At 36.1% G+C, this 23,641-nt stretch overlaps 1 protein-coding gene across 6 annotated transcripts in view; it reads right to left on the reverse strand.

Annotated features, from left to right (window-relative positions):
* Positions 1–23,641, reverse strand: part of TAF2 (TATA-box binding protein associated factor 2) — a 72,162-nt gene that overhangs the window by 15,950 nt on the left and 32,571 nt on the right. For all 6 annotated transcript variants that reach the window (XM_080646238.1, XM_080646237.1, XM_080646236.1 and 3 more), the window contains 12 exons: positions 21,349–21,484; positions 18,949–19,103; positions 18,106–18,220; positions 17,675–17,784; positions 15,963–16,028; positions 14,055–14,307; positions 13,617–13,757; positions 11,231–11,341; positions 9,019–9,212; positions 8,091–8,230; positions 6,762–6,831; positions 2,113–2,222 (listed from right to left, as the gene is read on the reverse strand). In XM_080646238.1, the coding sequence (XP_080502364.1) occupies positions 2,113–2,222; positions 6,762–6,831; positions 8,091–8,230; positions 9,019–9,212; positions 11,231–11,341; positions 13,617–13,757; positions 14,055–14,307; positions 15,963–16,028; positions 17,675–17,784; positions 18,106–18,220; positions 18,949–19,103; positions 21,349–21,484 (1,601 nt within the window). The remainder of the gene's footprint in view (positions 1–2,112; positions 2,223–6,761; positions 6,832–8,090; positions 8,231–9,018; positions 9,213–11,230; positions 11,342–13,616; positions 13,758–14,054; positions 14,308–15,962; positions 16,029–17,674; positions 17,785–18,105; positions 18,221–18,948; positions 19,104–21,348; positions 21,485–23,641) is intronic.

Genomic DNA, 23,641 nt, shown 5'->3' on the forward strand with positions numbered 1-23,641 from the left:
CAGATTAAGGATAATTAGGCAGCATAGTGAAGGCCGCTAAATTTCACTAAACCACTACACTACACCTTTTTACTTTTTTTTTTATATGATTGTACTGATTCTTTTTTTTTTTTTTCTTTTTTTTAGAGAGAGAGGAAGGGAGGGAGATAGGCAGGAACATCGATGAGAGAGAGAAACTTTGATCGGCTGCCTCCGCCTCCTACTGGGGATCAAGCCCACAACCTGGGAATGTGCCCTGATCGGGAATCGAACTAGTAACCTTAGTTCACAGGTCAAAGCTCAACCACTGAGCCACATTGGCTGGGCTATGGTTTTTACTTTTTATTTCTATGTGGGCTTTTTGGTTTGGGTTTACCTTTAGTTTGGATGGAGGAATGAACATTACTGTTTTGTTTCTGAGGGAGTTCCTGGTGATGTGTTTTCCTTCAAATAATTGATTTATAAATATTAAAATTTGCCCTGACCGGTTTGGCTCAGTGGATAGAGCGTCAGCCTGCTAACTGAAGGGTCCCGAGTTCGATTCCAGTCAAGGGCATGTACCTTGGTTGCAGGCACATCCCCAGTGGGGGGTGTGCAAGAGGCAGCTGATCGATGTTTCTCTCTCATCGATGTTTCTAGCTCTCTATCCCTCTCCCTTCCTCTCTGTAAAAAATCAATAAAATATTTTAAAAAAATATTAAAATTTAAGGCTACAAGAGAGCTAAAAAATGGAATAGTGGTGCTTCTGTTAAAATTACAAAAAAAAAAAAAAGATAAAAAAATCAGAACTGCCCTGTATTTCAAAACCATGGAATAAAATCTTAAAATGGTTGTCATTATAGTAGAATTAACTTGAGCAGCACAGTGGGAAAAATCACTTCTGCTTAATTCCAGTTAGCTGTGTGATCTTGGGCAAGACAATTGCCTGGGCCCTAAATGAGAGCAGTTAACTTAGCTGGTCTTTAGGTCCTCTAAGATCTAAAATGCTAAGATTCCAAATCCATAAATTCCACTAGACAGAGGCCCTGGAACAGCTGCCAATGTCTGTGACAGCATTTTGAAGAGCCTCTCACCCCAATCACTAACACGGCAAGGAACGCTCATCTATAAATATAAAAGGCTAATAGGCAAATTGTCCACTCGGGAGTTCGACCAGGAGAGCGGGAGTTCGATCGCTCGCTATGACATGTGCTGACCACCAAGGGGCAGCGTGGAACATAGCAGGTGACCAGCAGCAGTGGCGGAGCACTGAGGGAGCGAGGGAAGGAGGAGGTGGGGAGGCCAGGCCTAGGGACCCTACCCTACACGAATTTCGTGCACCAGGACTCTACTATATTGATAAAACAGTCATCACTTTCTTAATGCTGTCCATTCTGTCTTCATTGGCAGTGAAACTTAGGGACCAACCCTGCTTACCTGGATCACAACAGCACTCAAGAAGAAAGGAGGAAACCAGTATTGATGTTCTCTATTCAAATCAGAAAATATATGAAGACAAACCACCAAATAGCAAATCCAATCCTAAAAAAGATCATCTCTTCATTTTCTGAAGTAATTGCTATTAAAGCTGATCAAGCCAAAAGCTGCTAAGAAGAAAGCTCACTTTGAAAGTCACTTTTTCAAGACATTTTTCAATAATGTCCTTATAGACAGAAGCTTGAAAATATGTACAAAGTGGGACCAAAGGGCAGTTCTGTCCCATCTTTCTGTCCATCTTACACTAAGGAAAAAACAGCAAATTTCATTTTTATTTGTATGTGTATACATATGTAATTTCCTAAGAATAAAGGGAAAAGACCTATTTTTCAACCTTTGTAACCTTCTGAAATAAAAACAACAATAATATTTTGCAGGTTAATATTTAAAGCTCTTTAACTATCTGAGACACTCACATAAATTAATATTTTTGTTTCTTCAATCACCCTTCGGGGCAAAGTGAGTGAATATATCCTTAGCAAACGTTATCACATCCACCACTGTAAAGATAGATGTGTTAAGTAGCCTACTTTAAAAAAAAAAAAAAAAAAAAAAAAGACAAAAAGTAAACCACAGTTCTTTAAGTATTGAAAACCTGTTACAAAATGAAAATAATCCAGTCATAATTTTGTTTTTTGAAAGCTACTGTTTTCTTACCCGAATTCATAAGTTTCCAAAGTTGATCTACCAGGGCTTCATTGCATAAGGGGGACTCCATGTTCTTAGTAAATGGTGGGTTCTTAGTCAACATGTGTAGAATCTTATGTCTGGAGGGAAAAAATTAAAATTTTGTCTATCATTATTTTAATTTAATTTTGTCTAAATTAAAAATTTTGAAAATTACCTGTAGTTCCTTCTTCCTATTTTATCATCTCCCTTCTTAGATCTAGCTTTGTGCTTAAGTTTCATTTCAAAAGGTGTATATTACTATACACCTTTTATACTGTTTTGTGTGTTTTTTTCCATTAAGTTCTGGTGTGTTTTCTCTTTCTAAAATTGCTTTAGTGTATAATGAGATCTTCTAAAACCTGACTCTGTATATTCTTAACCAATCAGTCCCTGCCTGCTTCTAAAATGAATGTATTACTCTCCTTAGAAAAGTTTTAAGAAAAAAACTTATCAGAAAATATAAAAATCTTAAAAAGGAGCAAAAAAAAAATCACATATAAGCCAAGAAGTCTACATTTGAGATAATACAAATGAATATAAGCTTTGTTATTATAGTATCTTTGTAAAGCATGGAAATGTGCAGAAACATTTTAAATATGGAGATTGCAAAATGTTTCCTAAAAATAAGCTGAGATTTAGAAGAGACAGTTATAACAAAGATCCTTATAGATGGCAACAGTTATACTCTGCTATTAGGAGTTTTTACCTGAACATATGGAGTCTTCTGAAAAACACCATAAAAAGAGGATAGAGAAAGAAAAGAAGCAAGGAGGCTCTGATAGTAATTTAACATTTAGTGAAGGGACAAAAGCCAGGCCTATGACAAGGTCTGAGAAATTCAAACCTCAGAGTAATGGCATGCTTGGATATAATGGAGGAAAAAAGAAACTGAGGTTATATTTTCTACTGATGCTAGCAAAACTTTAAAGAAGGTGGTGGACCTGGGAAATTTTTATATTTAATTGTTGGTGGAAAGATATCAAATCAGATTAGTACTTGAGAAAGAGATGGGAGAAAAATGGACTAGTAGGTTGTAGTTAAGTCACTTAATCCCTTTTGGATTCAATTTTATGTCTGTAAAACTGAAATATGTGGACTCTCACTGTTAACATCCTTTTGTGCTTTGAAATTTTAAGGCCATATGAAAGACTACTGAAAAGCTATGAGGACAAACAAAACTTTTTGGTATTTATGCAGATCAGTGCACTCTTTATAGCCACGCCAAAGAATTATAAAGGGTACTCTGGGGATACCTTTGAAATTATTACTAAAAGAGCAGTAATGATTAATACATGTATTACTTTTAACAATTAAACATTTCTTTATAAGGTTTGTTTTTCTTTAACAGAAGAAACAGATAACAGAAGGAAGATTTTTACAATAGAATATTTATAGATGACTAAATACTCAAAAGGAGATAAAATTTAAGGAAAGACAATGAGAATCTTATGTTTAATTTTTGCAGAGATTAAATATCAAAACTCACAATAAGCATATGTTTCAGACATCTAGAACAAACCAGAAGCAAGTTTGATGCTTCTAAGAAAGTCACGGGTTTATGTCATATAGATAGCAGCCAAAACATCGTATTAGTTCCCTAGACAATTGAACAGTTTTTTGGTGGGCTAGTCAAATACTATTGTTAATCACTATCTATAGAAATGGAGTCAAACCAAAACCAAAAAAATATTCAAAAACTCCCATGAGAAAAAGCACTGAATTGATACACTGTGATCATATGCATGCTTGATTCCAAAATGAGAAGATAATTCCATATCATCTTTAAAAATAGCCTATTCAACCTAATGCAATATAACTAATACATACTATGTTATCTGTCAATTATACCTCAATAGAGAAAGAAAGAAAAGAAGAAGAAAAGATGGAACAAAGAAAAAAAGACAGAGTTCCTATTCAAAGTATAAAACACAGAGAAACAAAAATAGAGACAGATGTCCCAAGACACCAAAAAGTATACATAAAATAACTGATGTGTTAACACTTACTGCCATTAAATATTTTTAAAGACATGTTGAGTTTTTCAATTGATTTTAGAGAGAGGGGAAGGAAGAGGGGTAGGGAGACAGAAACATTGATGAGAGAGAAACATTGATCGCCTGCCTCCTGCAAGCCCCCTACTGGGGACGGAGCAACCCTGGAACATGCCCTTATGGGGAATCAAACTGGCAACCTCTTGGTTCATGGGTTGAAGCTCAACCACCGAGCCACCCTGGCTGCGCAACATGTTGAATTTTTTAAACTATGAGTAAACTATGGGTTAGATGATTTTAAGTAAAGCCTAAGAAGTTCCCTATTGGTGCTCTAAGTGAACCACATGAATTCAGAAGAAAACATGTCAAAAATAATCATAAAATATATCCTTAAAGAGATTTTCATCCTGGATTATAAATATTAGAGCTCTTGAAATCTGAATGATAGTAACAGTTCTACAATATTTCAAAAGCATTTATTTAGACTGTACAGCATATAATTCAGAAATATAAAAATTTTAAATATTGAATTTCATAACCTGCTTAAAATGATTTTCAAAACATAATTCTAATATCTCAGAAATATGCATCTTTTTTAAAAATACATTTTTATTTATTTCAGAGAGGAATGGAGAGGGAGAGATAGAAACACCAATGATGAGAGAGAATCATTGATCGGCTGCCTCCTGCACGCTCCCTACTAGGGATCAAACCCGCAACCAGGGCATGTGCCCTTGACTGGAATCAAACCTTTTAGTCCGCAGGCCAACACTATCCACTGAGCAAACCAGCAAGGGCAGAAATATGCATCTTAATGTTAATTCTATTGATGTGTATTGAAAACAAATGAATACATGGTAAGTTTTATTTATTCTGTATTTATACTTTCTGTTCCTACTTGCTATCAGTAGGATCTTACTATAAACGTTCAAATGCATAGCTCTGCCAGATAAGAGATATAGGCAGGTCTTTTGCATATCATCTTTTATATAAATATGTATTTTAGAATGAATAAGATTTTTGTCCATGTAACCTTTACCCTTATTATATAACAATCACAAGACAAATTATTTAAAATACAATTTAGATCACAAATGAAGAACTATAAAATATTAACAGTAAAACTTTGTATAAAGAAGATTTATATAATAAACATCATTTTAAAACACTTAAAGGTGACTTAAACAAAGAGCTGAAATGTCTTATGTGAATTCCTCATGCCCAGATTCATTTCAGTGAGGTTAGAAGGCAGAGTTTGACTTTTTAGAAGAAAATAACTACCTGCCAACTAGTGTATAAAGTTGAGCAACACAATTAATGTCTAGCTCTATGTTCTTGTTTCCAGTTGGAATGTCTACAACCTAAGTGACTTTCCAGCTGCCAACATTTACTTTATAAAATCACTAGAGGCCTGGTGCATGAAATTCGTGCACAGGGTGTGGGGGAGGTGTCCCTCAGCCCAGCCTGCACCCTCTCCAATCTGGCACGCCCCAAGCGATGTCCGACTGCCTGTTTAGGCCCGATCCCTCTCACAATCCAGGACTGCTGGCTCCCAACAGCTCGCATGCATGCCTGCCTGATTGCCCCTAACCACTTCTGCCTGCCAGCCTGATCACCCCCTAACCACTCCCCTGCCAGCCTGATCGATGCCTAACTGCTCCCCTGCCAGCCTGATTGCCCCTAACTGCCCTCCCCTGCCGGCATGGATGCTCCAAACTGCCCTCCCCTGCTGGCCATCTTGTGGCAGCCATCTTATGTCCACATGGGGGCGGCCATCTTTGACCACATGGGGGCAGCCATCTTGTGTTGGAGTGATGGTCAATTTGCATATTAGGCCTTTATTATATAGGATAATGTTAAAATGAATAAAAATTTAAGTGTGTAATATGTGCAATGAAAAACAAAAATGATTAAAAAAAGTAATCCTATTTGATTAAACCATAAACATCCTACTTTGCAAAAGAAAGCAGCAGAAAAGATTAGAAGGAAATACAAAAACAAAAATAATCCCGCCTACTTAAAATAATTAAGATTTTATATGAGATAGAAAAGAACAAATGGAATATACCAAAACGTTGCTCTTAATTATTTTTAAAGTAAGTTCAGCCAATCAGTAGAGGTGTCATAATTTTGGGTACTTAAGGGATCCTCTAGATGCACTAAAAACTATTATATAAGCTTTCTTTAAGTTAAAATAGAAATCATATGTAAACTTACAGAAAATAAGTTTTATTTATTAACAACATATTTTTAAACGTCTTCTCAAAGTCAAATCAAGAAAGGGCATGATAAAAGCCTAACAAATCCCTATGTTTTCAAAAATAACAAAGACTTTTGCATGTATAACCTTCTGAAATTATTCAATTTACTTTAGGACTTTAAAAAATAATTATAGCCCTAACCGGTTTGGCTCAGTGGATACAGTGCCGGCCTGCAGACTGAAGGGTCCCAGGTTTGATTCCGGTCAAGGGCATGTACCTTGGTTGCAGGCACATCCCCAATAGGGGGAGTGCAGGAGGCAGCTAATCGATGTTTCTCTCTCATCTATGTTTCTAACTCTCTATCCCTATCCCTTCCTCTCTGTAAAAACTCAATAAAATATATTTTTAAAAGTAAATAAAAAATCATTATAGCGCAAAAACTAACCTTACATAGGGTACAGGGTCATTCTGAATCATATTAAGGAGCCACTGCAGTTCTTCATAACTCCTGTCCACTGAAAATAAAAATAAAGAAATATATTTGTTGCAATTATAACCAATTAAACATGTGACAGGCAAGGAGTTCACACTTAGTATTTAGGACTCTCCCTTGGCTGGATTTAAATCAGAGCTGAAAGCTGCAGACAACTTCTTTACATTTTTCCCCCATATAAAAGACCACTTTGTAAATTTTGTAAGTATTGTGCTATATGCAGCCAAAACATAAAACAGGACCAAGTTTATATTTTTCACTATAGCTCAAAGCAATGGCAAATACAACATAAAGCAAATTATAATTCATTGAGCCCTAAACTAGCCCTAAATTATAATTTATTGAGCCCTAAACTCTAAATGGACAGAATGTACTTAAATAAAATTGTGTTTCTAAAAGCGTAAATCAAATTATAGAGGTCTGATACTCAATGGTATCTCAACTATATTATAAAGTGAACTGTTTTTGCCCAAGTAGTTTCTTTCATCTAAGACCAAAGAGCAGCCTTAACTTTTCAACATAACATAAAAAGCAATTACAAAAATCGTGCTATAACTATAATTAACCAAAAAAATGACTCATTAGCTATTCCCATTCACCTTTTCAATGAATTTTGCTATTATGACTTGAAAAGCTTTATTTTCATAATTTTATTTCTAATAGTTTCCATTTTCAAATGATCTTCAATTCATGGATCACATTTAAACACCACTCAATAGCTTAAGTTCAATTTCACTGACACCCTATCAAAGTATTCTATTACTTCTTGGATTATTTCTTTTCTGTCACCTGCTCCTTTCTTCATGACTTACATTTCATCTCTTTATATTTCTCCTCTGTATTTCTGAAAATGTTTTGACTCTGTAGTTTTCTCTTAATTATTTTTTCCCAACTTTATAAAGCCTTGCTTAATCCCTGTACTGAAGCACCTGATGATGTCTCTTGCTCTACTTTCATAGATACAAATCAGAGATAGGAGCATGATGCCTTCTTGAATCCTTCTTATATAGTTAAAAATTTACAAAAATATCCTATTTCTTAAAATAACTCATAATTAAAACTATAAGAATGGTATACTGACTTCTTGGAAAGACCAAAGGTATCTACTTATAATTTTATTCATTTCCCTCACTTACACATTGACCAAAAAAATTAAGTGAATCAAGAATTTAAAATTAAATTGTATTTTACATAATAAGAAAACCCCAATATGTACAACTGACTTTAAATAGTAAACATTTCTTTCTAAAATGATATGAACAAATATTTCTAAAGCATTACCTTTAGTATAATCAACAACTGCTTCCAAAGCTGCTATCCTAATGTCCACAAAGTGGCCATATTCTGCATAGGATTTAAAAAGAGTTGGGTCGCTCGGAACATGACCATTCTTCTGAAGCACTCGTATGGCTCTCAAACAACTAGGAAAATAGTATTTTCAGTGAAATACTTTTGTTAAAGTATTCTGAATCAAATTTGTTTGCTAGACATTGGAAATTTATCTGTAACAGTGAACTAAAAAATTGACCTGATTTGAAGCCACCTTTTAATTCTGTACCATTAAATTTTTTGCAACGATCATAACAATTTTAAATATCTAAATCCTATGAAAGGAAAATAAATTTTAAAACTTATTTGTAAATCCAATTTCAGGTATTAATATACTTAGTAATTTCACCAAAAGTTTTAGTAGTTATATAATTTAATAAATAATAAATGTGAAAGGTTAAATTGTTCACAATGTTTGAACTAGTGAATCAACTTTTTTTAGCAAACTCCCGAATAGAACTTTTTGATAATTATATACAAAAAAGTTGAAAGAAGCAAAAAGTCATCTTTAAAGAGTCTAATAGAAATATGCTTATATTATATCTGATGAGAGAAAATATTTTGCAGACATAAAATATAATGCTTTTGAAGAATTCCTGATGACATGAGAAAGTGTTTATGATATAAGCAGAATGCAAAAATTACATATACAATATATGTCCAGTAATTAAACATTTATATTGTTACAAGAGGAAAAAAATTAGAAGGCTACTCTCCAAAACAGTTTAGTAATAATTTATCTGTGGATGATAGAATCATAGGATTTTAATCTTCTCCTTTATCTTTATATTTCCCAGTTTTCTATAATGAAAATAAATTTCGCTTATACTGTAATTATAAGAACAAATAACTTTAAAGAAAATGTAAAGAATCATCATACCTCACAGTGATGGTGTGTCTATAACTTGGAAGAAGTTTTTCCATATTCAAAAACCTGGTGATTTCTTCAAGAATGAGTCGCACATCTGGATTTAAATTATCCAAAGTTCGAACTTCATTATTCACACTGACTGCAGGTGTAACAGAGTTGGCAAGGGCATCAATCATTTCTGCACGATAATAGTTATCTGAAAACTAAGCCAAAAAATTATTATATAAAGATAAAATTCATGCTTCTGTTAAAAAATTAATAAAATAAAATATTTATAACCTAAGACCATAATTTATCTAAAAACTTGCCGAAACCGGTTTGGCTCAGTGGATAGAGCATCGGCCTGCGGACTGAGGGGTCCCGGGTTCGATTCCGGTCAAGGGCATGTACCTTGGTTGCGGGCACATCCCCAGTAGGGGGGGTGCAGGAGGCAGCTGATCGATGTTTCTCTCTCATCGATGTTTCTAACTCTCTATCCCTCTCCCTTCCTCTCTGTAAAAAATCAATAAAATATATTTAAAAAATAAAAATAAAAAAAAAAACTTAAGTTGGTAAGTACTCAACTCTGTGTTTTGGGTAGAGTCGCACATAGAAAAAAAAGTGAGATTCATTAATTAGTAATATATTAGTTAATTCAATAAATACTATGTGAAAAGCACTCTTATAGTAACCTAGCCAGATTTCTCTAAAAGGAAGACCCAAGTCCATAAATGCTGCTGGTAATACAGACCTTCAAATCAGCTATTTAGTGCTTTCCTCTCACATATAAACATATAACCAAAGATCACCAGATATTTCAGAAAGTATCAGCATAAAAAAGACCAGAACAAACAAAGGGGAAAACGCAACTTGAAGGAAATAAGAGTATTCAAGGAAAAGAAACTGGCAGGTGGATAAAAATCCAAAACTATTATTAATATTGTCTGAGAAATAACCAATGAGATGCCTCCCAATAGTAAAACATTTTAAAAAGAAATAAGCAGAGAATCAGGATCAAAATTAAACTGAAATATTAAGTTTTTTAAAAACTCCTGAAGTTTTTGAGCAAAAGAAAAGTGAGAAAACAATAGGAAGGAAAGCATAAGGAAATTGGAGGGCTGGTATAGAAGACAGAGCACAGGAATAATAGGAGTTTCTAGCAAAAACAGAGAAAACGGAAGAGGAAACCATAAAAAAAAAAAAAAAAAAAGCTAAATCCTAAATCCATATCCCAGTCAATTCCCAGAGAAACAATTTATTGAAAGGCAATCTGGGTGTGAATTGATTTAAACTCAGGAAATCAGATGCTCTAGTCTGGGAATCTGAACATGGAGCAAGAGAGCTAATTCTACCACAAACTGTCAGGGATGGAAGAGGAATACCTACCCCCTTTTGACTTCCATTGTGGAGGCAGAACCTCACATGGACACACATGCCAATAAAGTCCCTAAAGAGTCCCATGTTCAGATACTGAGCAGAAAAAAAGAAAATGGCATACAACAACAACAACAACAACAACAACTAAAAGTGTACACTATGGGAAAAGTTTTGTTTTCAAACCATTTAGATTGTTATCTTCAAGTATTTTTATAGTTACCTCTGGGAACCACTTTGCCCACAAAGCACATTTATTTAACCACTATTTCTGACTTAAGTGTTCAGATCACAAAATGAACCCACAAATTAAAAATGAGGAGGGGGTGTGGGTAAAGTAGGAAAACCAAAAGACTTTAAATTTATCCCTCAGACCACATCCAGTTCTCACAGATACTAGAATCCTAATTGGACAAGCTAGATTATCTGGTAACAAGTAAGGTGAAATAACTTGAAGCATGGCATCCAATAGTTTTTTGCTAAATAAATGAATAAACACACATAATGGTTTTATAAAAAAAAAATCAAATTCATCACTGAACAAATCATCACAAAAGGTAACTGTTTTCTGGTAAAATAAAAGGGAGTAAAAATAAAGTTGGGCTGTCAGATTTCACCAAACAAGTTTTAACTGGCTCTCCAAAATTTAAGACACTACTATCTCCACATTACAACAGTTATGAGGAACATTTAAAAACCAACTAGTCTTGGTTTTCATCCACTGGTTATTATAATAAATCATGTTTACATGCTTCTAATGCTAGAAATTTCAAGTACCAGGAAGTCAACAATGATTTCACAGTCTAAATATTTCTTTAAAAACAAAATAGCACTGGATAGTTTTATAATAATCATTAAGCTTTCTTACCTTATTTTTTCTGTTGTCATTATACTTGATTAAGTCTAAAATAAATGTTAAGACTTCTTTGGGGCAAAGGTTGTGAACATCTCTCAATAGAGCCATTGCAACTGGCATAGTCTATAAAAAATAATATTTTTAAGTATTATAACAATTCATTACTATAATTCATTGAATTCAGTGCATGTTAAAAAAAAGGAGCTACTCTGACCGGTTTGGCTCAATGGATACAGTGTCGGCCTGTGGACTGAGGGGTCCCGGGTTCGATTCCAATCAAGGGCATGTACCTTGGTTGCGGGCACATCCCCGGTGGCGGGTGTGCAGGAGGCAGCTGATTGATGTTTCTAACTCTCTATCCCTCTCCCTTCCTCTCTGTAAAAATCAATAAAATATATTTAAAAAAAAAAAAAAAAAAGGTGGCTACTTTAGTGCAGACACAGGTTTCTGGATGGAGCGTAACCTATCCCTTCCTCTCCCCTCCCGTAACTCGCAGCCCCTCCCACTAAGAACTGCCAAACATTCTAACAAAAGAGCTGAGCAGGAAACCAAGGGGAGAGCTGAGTAACTGGATGCACTCTCTAGCCCATATGCCTCTGTCTTCATTTGTCAGAGGAAATATACGTCATGTAAATGATATATTCAGCTCTGGGTTTTACAGTCGAAAAGGTATGGGTTTTAATATTAAATAAACCATTGTTCAACTCCTACTCTACTGCCTACTAAGATGGGTTATTTTAGCGAGTTGCTTACTAAAAAGCCTCACAACCACACAACTCTTTTCAGGATTAAAGGAAATAGTGGCTGGAGGCATGCAGTTCAATCATCAGTCTGAGAAGACATTGATTCTCCAATACCACCCCATCTCAGCTTAAGGAAAAATGGTAAATTATCTGAAATCCAGCCTAATATTCTCCTTCCCAATATTTTCACAGGCAACTTTTCTAAGGAGGTGGAAGCCTGACTCACACAGAAAAAAATAAATAAATCAATAATAAAATAAAATAACTGGATGCCACTGACTTCTCTGATCACACCACTATAGGCTTTCACCAAACCATCCTGAATCTGTTTTACTGATGAAATTCACTGTAAATAATATACCATGACTTCCACTCTTAGCAGGTCTCTCAATGTTTCCAAGTAATCCTTTTACTTTTGCCTCTATCATATATAATGCTTAACATCTCCTTCAACATCTATCATTTCACTTACTTTTTAAAAAACATTTTTTAAAGATATGTTTTTATTGATTTCAGAAAGAGGCAGAGGGAGAGATAGAAACATCAATGATGAGAATCATTGATCGGCTACCTCCTGCACATCCCCTACTAGGGATTGAGCCCGAAACCCAGACATATGCCCTGACAAGGAATCGAACCGTGACTTCCTAATTCATGGTTGACACTCAACCACTGAACCACACTGGCCTGGCTCACTTCACTTTTAAACTGCTTTCCACCTGCCTCAGAAAAGAGGGAGCTTACCTTTTCTTAAATTACCCTCCCAACTGTGTCCCACCCCTTAACACCTTCAGAATTCTCTCCATCTTTCTTATATTTACTGGCTCCCACTGAATATTTCATCCCTCTATCCAAATAAACCAAACCCATAATGTCCATTACTCAGGCCTGCTTTATCCTCCACATGTCTCCATTCTCATACTCTTCACCCCCACACCAAGAAAGAAGAGGCTTCATTAGATTTTTCTATTTCAACTTCATTCTTCCTTCTAGTCCAATCAAGTTCATCTAATCTCTGCCTTCATTATTAAATTACTCAAAAAATTTTACAAATGATTTCCAAACTGCCCAAATGCTGACCACCCTGCCATCCTCACATTCCCTCCCAAAACAGTGATCCGTCACATCCCCACTTTCTAAATTATCATTTACAAAAGACTTATTGTGTGATAAATATAATCTAAAACATTTCCCATGCTTGATCTTATTTAATTCTAAAAATGGTAAATTTTACAATTGAGTAGACTGAGGCTTAGAGGGTTAAGGAACTTGTCCATGGGCAAACTGTCAGTGAGTAACAGGGCTGGGACTGATGCTTGTGTAGTGTGCTGCTTGTCTCTTACTCAGATATGCTGCCCACATCCTAGGACTTACCCATCCCTCCATCCTCAACATAACCAGCCCCAAATTCAAACTATCCATTTCTATTTATTTTAGTTTTAATGTGGATTGTGAGTTACTTTCCACCACTCATAAATTCAATGAGTAATCACTTAATTAAAATTTTGGAAAAAATTTTAGAAACAAAAAGAGCAAAGGCAAAATCTTTTAGAATAAAGTAAACACATCTATTATTTGAATAGTTTCCAAGTTAAACTGAGATATACAGATAGTGGCATAAAACAATCGTAGGAAATTTGGAAAGTAAACTGTACCTTTTGTAGAAAATAACTTTGAAAGCTCATAAAGTTGTTTGTTTTCACTATGTTTGGACAAGTTTTACAACAAAACATTCTAGTAAAGAGTGACTTCATGGCTGGTGGTCCTGTCCATGTGCTCACCATTGAATTTGCAATCTGTAAATAATTAGAAAACAAAGTAATTTCCATCACCACAGCAAACATATTTTTAAATAAATAAAACAGCTTTCCAAAAGTTAGCAACGCAATTGGATTAGTTTTTTAACAACTTCAATTCCTAGAAATTGAATACATTTTAGCCTTCCATTATCATTTCTAAGAAAATACACAAACTTAACCCCCCAAATTCTTATGTACACTCCAACCACTGATCCACAATGGCCAGGGCAGAGTTCTATTTTTTTTAATATGCAGTATTCAATCTTGTTTTCTTTCTCCTGTATGTAATCTCACCTTTGCAAGGCAGAAGCAAGCTGACATTCTTACTCGGTAGAAACACTGCTCTTGTTCTAATATGTCAGTGAGGGCAAGCCGAGATGCTGGTGTGGGGAACTTTTCCAAGGCCAAGATGGACTCTTGCTGTGCAACCACATCCCTCTCGTAGCGGAGCTGGTACTGCCACATGAAATCTGCTTGCTCAAATTCTACTTTCCTTAGGACTGACATATCGGGGTCTATCCTTATCCACAGCAAAGGGGAATCAGCACTGAAAGAAAACACAACTTTCCTCTTTATTTGTTTTTAATTTTACATATTCATAAAATAAAAACAAAGCATTTATTAATCAGATTCTCTTCTACATGCAGTATTCAAGTCTGCCTAGAGTTTAATGTATCCATTTTTAAAAAATCACATTGACAGCTTTCTCATTATGTTTAACTTCATCACAATGACTATCTGTATCAATCATGTTGAAAAGATCTCCAAGGATAGTAAGACAGTTAGCTGTCACAAAGGAATTCCATCTGAAATTATTAATTTGGGACTTCGATTTGTGATTACATAATGTAAAAAGGGGAATAAGAACAAGTTTCTTCATTTCACTTTTTGTTGCCAAATAATTGACTATGGCTTTAAGGGCCAACCCTTACTAGAAATCAATCTGTAACTAAGAAATGAATTGTTTTATTAAGTTATTTGTTTAACTGACTTTTAATATATTTTTTTTAATGCTAGACTCATAACCACCTTTTTCAAATAGTAAGTTATGAAATTATAGTTTGGAAGCACATATGAGTTTACTCTCAAAGTAACAAGCACAGTTTAAAATATCTAGTCTATGTCAAAGCTTTTATCAAAGGAACAGCACTTGATATATTAATTCAATTCATCCAATACCACTGATTGTTTACTATAGCCAAGGCATGTGATACGGAAAAAATATAAAAACAATATATAAACAGCAGTGATATTTGGCAACCAAGTTAGTAAATAACTGCAGATGTTTTATAAAAAATATACAGGCACAATATGGATGGACAAAAAGTTTGAGCTATATTTTTTTAAAAATAAAACTGTTAATAAATATTACCATATAAAATTTTAAAATAATGATATTTAAATTGTGTTTTGCAAGCACAGGGATCCTTAAAAGACCCTGAAGCCTTGTCCAAAGACATAGACTCAATACCTGAGAGCTCATTAAGAATGCAAACTATCAGGACCCACTAGCACAGTGCTCAGTCAGAAACTGCATTTCCTGAAGATCCCCACAAGTGTTGATATGCATGTTACAGCTTGAGAAGCACGGGTCTCGAGGCCAGCAGGAGAGCAAGGAAGCTGCCTAAACCAAGACTGTGCCCACCTCACCACCACCCTGTATTTCCTCAGGCTAGATTTACTTCTCCCTCTTTAATTATTTTTTAAATTTTATTTTTAAAATTAAATTTATTGGGATAACATTGGTTAATAACATTACCTAAGTTTCACCACCTAAAGTCTAGTCTTCTGGCCACCATATAGTTGACCCCCTTTACCCTCTTCATCCTCTTCCCCTCTAGGAATGACCATACTGATTGTGTCTATGAGTTTGTTTTGTTTGTTCATTTGTTTCTTTTTGTTTTATATCCCATGAGTGAAATCATATGATTCTTTTCCTTTTTCACCTGATTTATTTCACTTGGCATGATACTCTCAAGATCCTTCCATATTGTCACAAATGGCAATATTTCATCTTTTTTATGGCTGAGAAGTATCCCACTGTATATGATTTTACCTAAGATTTGTTTTAGCATAAGGTTCCACTGCCTTTCAAAAGTTTTCAAAGCACTAATTTCAGGATATTTATATACTTTAAGATGTATATAACAAGACAAATGAGAATGCAGAACATATATCCTTAAACTTAAGTAACTAACTTACTCCATTGCAGAAAGATCCATATCAACTTCCTCTCCATTCATCAGTGGAATTTTCTTCTTCTTATTCCTATATTTAAGAAAAATTAAGATTGAAATTGTGACAATTTCAGTTCCAAGAAGACATAAAGAGCAGCCGAAAATCAAGATAAGGATTTCATGCAACATTGAAAGATATTGTAAGGAAGAAGGAATAGTAAATGTAATGGAATTTAATCACAACAAAACTGATTTTGAAGCAGAAGGAATGAAGTAAATGATGTTGAGATGTCACTGTAACCAAAGTTTAATGAAAAGAAGAAATATAATTAAATGTCAACTTTAAACATATTCCCAAGAACTGGTAGCTACAGTTTTATGTAGAAAAGATAAGAAAGCTATCAATAAAGAATTCCTTTGCTTAAAAACTTAAAAAAAAAGAAAGAAAATACAGCCCTGGCCAGTGTGGTTTAGTCGGCTGAGCGCCATCCCATGCACCGCAAGGTTGGTCGATTACCCTTCAGGGCACATGCCCAGGTTGTGGGTTCAATCCCCAGTGGAGATGTGTATGGGAGGAAACTGATTGATGTCAAAGGTAGAGAGCATAAAAAGAAAGAGGTCCTGGCCAGTGTGGCTCAGTGATTGAGCATTGACCTATGAACCAGGAGGTCACAATCCAATTCCCAGTCAGGGTACATGCCCAGGTTGTGGGCTCGATCCTCCGGCATGCAGGAGGCAGCAGATCAATGTTTTTCTCTCATCAATGATGTTTCTCTCTCTCTCTCTCTCTCTCTCTCTCTCTCTCTCTCTCTCTCTCTCTCTCTCTGAAATAAAAAAAAAAAAAAATACCTATTTTTTTAAAAGGCGGGGGGAGGGGTGCGGTAGGGAGAAATTTCCCTTCGAACTAAGAAAGAATTTTCAGAGAAAGAATGACTAAAGATTCAGGGAAATGATTCAGGAAAATTCCTGAATCAAGTTCCCTGAAAGCTGTCAAAATCAACTGACACTCTCATGTCTGAGATGACCTAAATGTAGGCATGAGGATAGACTTCTGTTCCTGGAATTCTGATATTACTACACATTACTACAGCAAAGCACAAAAGTATGATCACCTTTCACTGTTCAGAGTACATACTACTGGCTGAGTTTTAAAAAAGTGATAAAGAAAAATACATTAAATAAAACATGAACTGTTGGACATCTCTAAGTAAACTGGTGTTGTGCCTTTGAGACAGTAAGATTGTTCTATAAGGGCATGGTGATACAGGGACAGGGGAGAAAGCCACATAGTGTAGATGATGTAGGGGCTTTCATAACACATGTATTCAGCTCCTTCCTTTATACCCAATGATCATTTCCCCAATATTTCCTGTAGATATTAATCCAATGAGACTAATAAGAATAAAACTAAGCAATTTATCTTGAATTTTTCCCAGCTCCAAAAACTCAAACTTCTATTCCACCTCCTCCTGTCCCTACAAAATAAAAATTCTCAAACCTAAATTGAAAAATTAATTATTTAATTTTAAGGTAAAAAAATGTTGTAAAAAACAAAAAGCAAATAAAGAATGTTTGGTAATACTAACTTGAAGTAAAATGGGAGGGGGGGAGATACTAGATAACATGTTCTCTACCTAAAAAATAGGTACACATTAGGATTTTTATTTTGGCATTTTAATCTGTGATACTTACAATTTAATTATAAACTTCAATTTATAAGTATGATTCAATGCCTACCTTCTGCTTTTGGAATGGCAGGGTATATCATGTTTAAGGCTGTTTTCTTCAATTTGCAATGTATGATTGAAGGATCCATCTAACTCCTGCACTGTCACTTTAAGTGGTCCCTTTAAATTAAAGAAACATAATGTTCATAGATAGTGCTAGAAAAATAACAATATGTATTCTTACATGTGTAGGTATATGTACCAAAATATAAAATAATACTATCCAAGATGTGTATCTAAAGACCAAGAAAAGCAATTGGTGCCAGAGGGGAGAATTTGTAATCTGTCTTCCATTCAGCAACACTTGGTTTTTGCTCAATTTCATTCTTTGTAAACAAAATCTCATTATGAAACTTCGAATCAGATCCCTACTCAAAAGCCCTCCCTATATTGTAATTGGGGAGAAAGTAATGCAAAAGCCCATTTTAGAAAAAAATTTACCACATATTTCTGAGTTCCAGGTGATGTATAATCTTGTTTTATTTCCAATTCCAAGACATTTCGTTTTCTATTAAATGCAAAACTTCCATAAAATTTTACCACTCCACTCTGGTCTCTGAAGAATCGTAAAGGAACTTTTGCATACTTAAATGAATATGTACTAAACAAATTATTCACTGTGGTAATAATAATTTTCAAATGCATTACCACCAGTTCAAAGCTTGAGAGCATGCTTCGTTGTAAAGCAGGTGGTAAAGTATTCAGAATTCTTGTGGAAAATGTTTCCCCAGATTTAAACAGAATTTCTGAAACATTGAGAAATTTGTGTTTTGAAAGAAGTAAAACCACTCTACTGGGTTGCTAATATAACCAATGAGAAAATGTAAAAACTAAAAAGTTCCAAGATACTACTCAAGTTGTGCCAACTTCTAACCACATCTATAAGTCAACAGACCATTGCATCTTACAATTAACTGTACAGGCCTGTCTGAATTATTTACCTCCCCTACCATCAAGCCTATTGCTGTACTCACAGTAAAAACTACTTCAAAATATACCAAATTTTACAAATAGTACAGATGTGTATATGAGAGAGAGACAGAGAGAGAGAGAGAGAGAGAGAGAGAGAGAGAGAGAGAGAGAGAGAGATATCTCAATGATTAGCAAGCACCTTACAAGAAATGATTTATAGTTCTTGGCTATTTTTACTATTCTTTAGAAATATAGTTTTTACCTCTCCTTTCATCCCCCAAATCCCTCTTTTTCCTCCGTCCCCTTACACATATAATCTTCTCCCCACCCTGCCCCCACCATCACTTGTTGAACTGCTATTTAAAAGGATACACCCACTGCTTTATTAAAGGCTGAATGTCTTTGCCAGAGACATTCGAGATGGATTTCAAAAACCCAAATGTGGAAACCAACATTTGACTCCACATATGGGACTGGAACTTCTGAGATGAAGCAGTACTAGCCAAACTTAGCAATTTATTGAAAACCTGTAAGGATAAAAGTATCATTTAGTAACATAATATACATTGCTTTCAATTATCTACAAAACCACTTTGCAACAGAACTTTATTACAGTCAATTATAGAAGACAGTAATTTCACATCTTACTATATAGACTATTCTAGTTAAAGACTATCAATAGAAGTATGCAAAGAATTAAAAAGCCAGAATAAAAATCATTTTTCTTTTAAATAAAACTGAATTTTAATAATGTCTTTGCCAACACTGAATATTGTTTTTAAGGTTTATAATATATAATTCCTATAATTTGTTACGCTATGAGCTTTACAAAGAAACTAAACATTACTTAAGAAGTTGAGAACACTGAATAGGTTTTATAGCACTCCAAAAAGCTAAATGGCTCTTGATGGACCACCTCTCATTTAATATCTCTGTTCTTTACTCTAAAGGCAAGCTGAAGAACAGAAGCATTAAAGAAACTTAATTTTAGGGCAAACTTTAGACTTTTTTAAAAAAGATTACTAAAGCCAAAACCGGTTTGGCTCAGTGGATAGAGCGTCAGCCTGCGGACTCAAGGGTCCCGGGTTCGATTCCGGTCAAGGGCATGTAAATTGGTTGCGGGCACATCCCCAGTAGGGGGTGTGCAAGAGGCAGCTGATCGATGTTTCTCTCTCATCGATGTTTCTAACTCTCTATCCCTCTCCCTTCCTCTCTGTAAAAAATCAATAAAATATATTTAAAAAAAAATAAAAATAAAATAAAATAAAAAAGATTACTAAAAAGTTATTTTTCACTTACCTCTAAGAATGTTATGAGGAAAAAATACATTTTCTTCCTCTTTATAATGCATCTGGTTTCTATTACCTCAACTACTATCCTATATAATAAAAGCCTAATATGCAAATTGCCCCCTCAGGCGGTCGTTCCATCAAGAATTCAACCGCTCGCTATGATGTGCGCTGACCTCCAGGGGACAGTGCAAAACATGGCAGGCATCGATGATGTGGCGCTAGCAGCAGGTGGCAGTAGAGGCGCTGCTGGCCCCAATGGGCCCAACGAGAGCAGTACTGCAGTGGGATGTTGGGGCAGATGAGCGGGTTGTGCCAGGCTAAGGCAGGTGAGAACAGGGGCGGGGCCGCAGCCTGGCTCCCAGGCGCTATGGGAGCCAGGCGGGGGGCCCAGCCCCAACCAATTGCCCCAAAAATGGCGACCAGTGGTTGGCAGGCCCTGATCGCCTGATTGGGGGTGGGCCCCGGGCTGGGACGAGGAACTGGGGGTGGGTGGCAGCGACCAACCTCCCACGGCGCCCGGGTGGTGGACTGTGACCTCTCGCCAGCTACCTGGGGCTGGGGGTGATGGGAACGGAAGTGGGGTGGGAATGTGGAGTGTCTGCTGAGCTCACTCTCACTCACCCTGCTCCCCTCCCCTGGGACGCCAGGGCTCATGTGCCAGGGAAGCCCCCACGCTCAGGTGCTGGGCACCTGTGAGGAGCCTGCCCCGCACCTGCACGGCCTCTTCCAGGTGAGCCAAGCCACAGCCGCTGGGACCTCAGGGGCCAGTCGGGCTCCCCATGTGTTCAATCTGAGAGGCTGGCCAGGAGAGAGCATGCTGCCCACCCGGCTTCCGTGCGGCACTGCTGGGCAGCCCAGAGGCCCACGCTGCGCCCCAGCCCGTGGCATCAGGCCGAGCTCACCGCATCTCCACATGGGGACTTGAACACCATGACTCAGGCGGAGGCGGGCGTGCAAGGGGCCTGGGGGCCCAGGTGCTACCCAGGGTCCAGAGGTCAGCTGTGACCTGCCCTTCCACGCCAGACACTCGTGCTTTGATCACTGGCCAGACCTAGGGACTGTGCCTATGCACAAATTTCATGCACCGGGCCTCTAGTATCTCAATAATTTACACCAGAACTTGCTTACAATATATGGCAGAATTTAGCAAAAACAAATATAAATATATTTTAGATAAGTTTACCTTTTTCTACTGAAAACATTTCTAAATGGCACTTCATCCTTAATATTTTAAATAATGAACACAAAACCATATGTATAAATTGGTTTTACTTTCATCCTCACATTCTAATTTTATCTTCACAATAATCCTGCACTAAGTGTCAAGTATTGATACCCATTCTATAGCTGAGGAAACACAAACAAAAAGCATAGGTCTAAGTGGGCTAACAGCTAACGACTCTATTTACAGAATAGTATTCATATTATACACATACAGATCTTTCTTTATAATTGGTCAGTTCTTAACTTTAATACTTACTTGTAGCATAAATTCCATACTGATCCTATTTTCAATCAATCTCATCACAAGGTGAGCTTTACACTGGAACATAGTGTAGTACTCCCAGGACAGTGTATGTGGATGCTTTATTGAAAAGTATAGATGGGAAGCCGGACTAAACAAATAAACAGATTTACTTAACATAACAATTTTAAATATTTAGTAAACAGTACATTTCATGGCCACATCAAGACAGTAAATAAAAAACTTCTTGGGAATACTTTAGTAGGAGAGCAACAAAGACTAGGATACATATACTCACACAAAAATTTTAAGCCTGGCCTGCGTGGCTCAGTGTCCACCTATGATCCATGAGATAAGGGTTTGATTACTGGTCAGGGCACATGCCCGGGTTACGGGCTCAATCCCCAGTATGGGACATGCAGGAGGCAGCCGATCAATGATTCTCTCTCATCACTGATGTTTCTGTCTCTCTTTCCTTCTCCCTTCCTCTCTGAAATCAATAAAAAAATATTTTTAAAAAATTCAAGATGAACTGCATATCTAAAACAAAAACAATTATAAAAGTACTAAAATAGAATAAAGGAAAACATTTATTTTCATAATTTAGGGGTGGAAAAAATCTTTTTTTAAAAATTTATTTTTATTGATTTCAGAGAGGAAGTGAGAGATAGAAACATCAATGATGAGAGAGAATCATTGATCGGCTGCCTCCTGCACACCCCACACTGGGGATCAAGCCTGCAAACCAGTATATGCCCTGACCAGGAATCGAACCGTGACCTCCTGGTTCATAGGTTGATGCTCAACCAGTGAGCCACGCCAGCCGGGTGGGAAAAATCTTCCAAAAAAAAAATATAAAATCCAGAGGACAGTAAGACCACATTGACTAGGAGATCAGGAGTAAATTAAAAGAAAGGTTCTAGTAGAATTACTGAATTCCATTTTGTAAATGTCATATACACATAAATAAAGGCAAAACAATAAAGGTTCATATATTGAAAGACAATATATCAAATTTAAAATCATGGTTATACCTCCACGGAGAGGTTTTGTAGGAATGAGGGGTGATAAAAAAAAGGGGGGTGGGGCTAAAAAGGATCTTTATGTTTTACTCCACACACTTTTACACTGTCCTGTTTTATATTTTTTAAAAGAGAATGTACTCATGTGCTGCTTTTATGTACGAATTTTTAAAATTAAACATACAACAAGAACTAAATAAATGGGCAAAACCAAGGTATTTTCACACAATGGGAATGCTCTAATTATAAACTGGGAAACAGCCACATGGCAGGCAGCCAATAGAAGAAAGTGAAAGAATTAATGAGTGAATGTGCACTATGTATGAAGATTTATCTCAAATAATTTAAACAACCAACCTGGTTAAGATGGATTATGAATCATCACTGTCACTTTACACATTAAAACACACACACACATTTCCTCTGGAACAGTATGCAAAATTTTCTTAGATCACCAACATTAATAATGATTTTTAAAAAATCCAAGTTTGTCTTAATTCAAAATTTCTGTGCTTTTCCACTGACTTAATCTTGTCTCAGTGACCATAACAAAAAAGGGCTCCTGGTTATACAATTTCAAGTTTCTTAACTTTTGTTGTGCTTTCAGGCACCTGGGCAGTCTGGTTAATTCTATGGGGCCCATATAAGAAACGAGTTTAAAATGCACAAAATAAAATTTACAGAATTTTAAAGAAAACCAATTATAGTAAAATGAAGTTATTTATCTTCTATAATTGAAACTTTGTAGCCCTGAGTGGAAGCCAGGGCTGACCAGGGCGGGCGGGAAGCTTGGCTTCTTCCATCGCCGGGGGCAACCACAGCTCCATGGCCACCACCATTTTTGTTGGGATTTATTTATCTTCTATAATTGAAACTTTGTAGCCTTGAGCGGAGGCCAGGGCCGGCCAGGACGGGCAGGAAGCTTGGCTTCCTCCATCGCTGAGGGCAACCCAAGCCTCCTGCTTGCTCCAGCTCCGTGGCCGGCCACCATCTTGGTTGGGTTAATTTGCATACTTGCTCCTGATTGGCTTGTGGGCGTAGCGGAGTTATGGTTAATTTGCATGTTTCTCTTTTATTAGTGTAGATTATGATATACCAATATGTGTGTGAGCTTATCAATGCATTAAATAATAAGATCTAGCAGTGGTCTACTCTAGTAATTTTGAGAGTTATAAGTGCAAAGAATATTTCAAATTATCAGCTAACAATTATAATGTGACAGGAAAATATCTTGTAGGCAAAGTCACAGCATTATCTGTTGCCTACATTTATAATTAAAGAAAATG

This window comes from Plecotus auritus (assembly GCF_963455305.1).
Source record: "Plecotus auritus genome assembly, chromosome: 11".
NCBI classification, from domain to species: Eukaryota; Metazoa; Chordata; class Mammalia; order Chiroptera; family Vespertilionidae; genus Plecotus; species Plecotus auritus.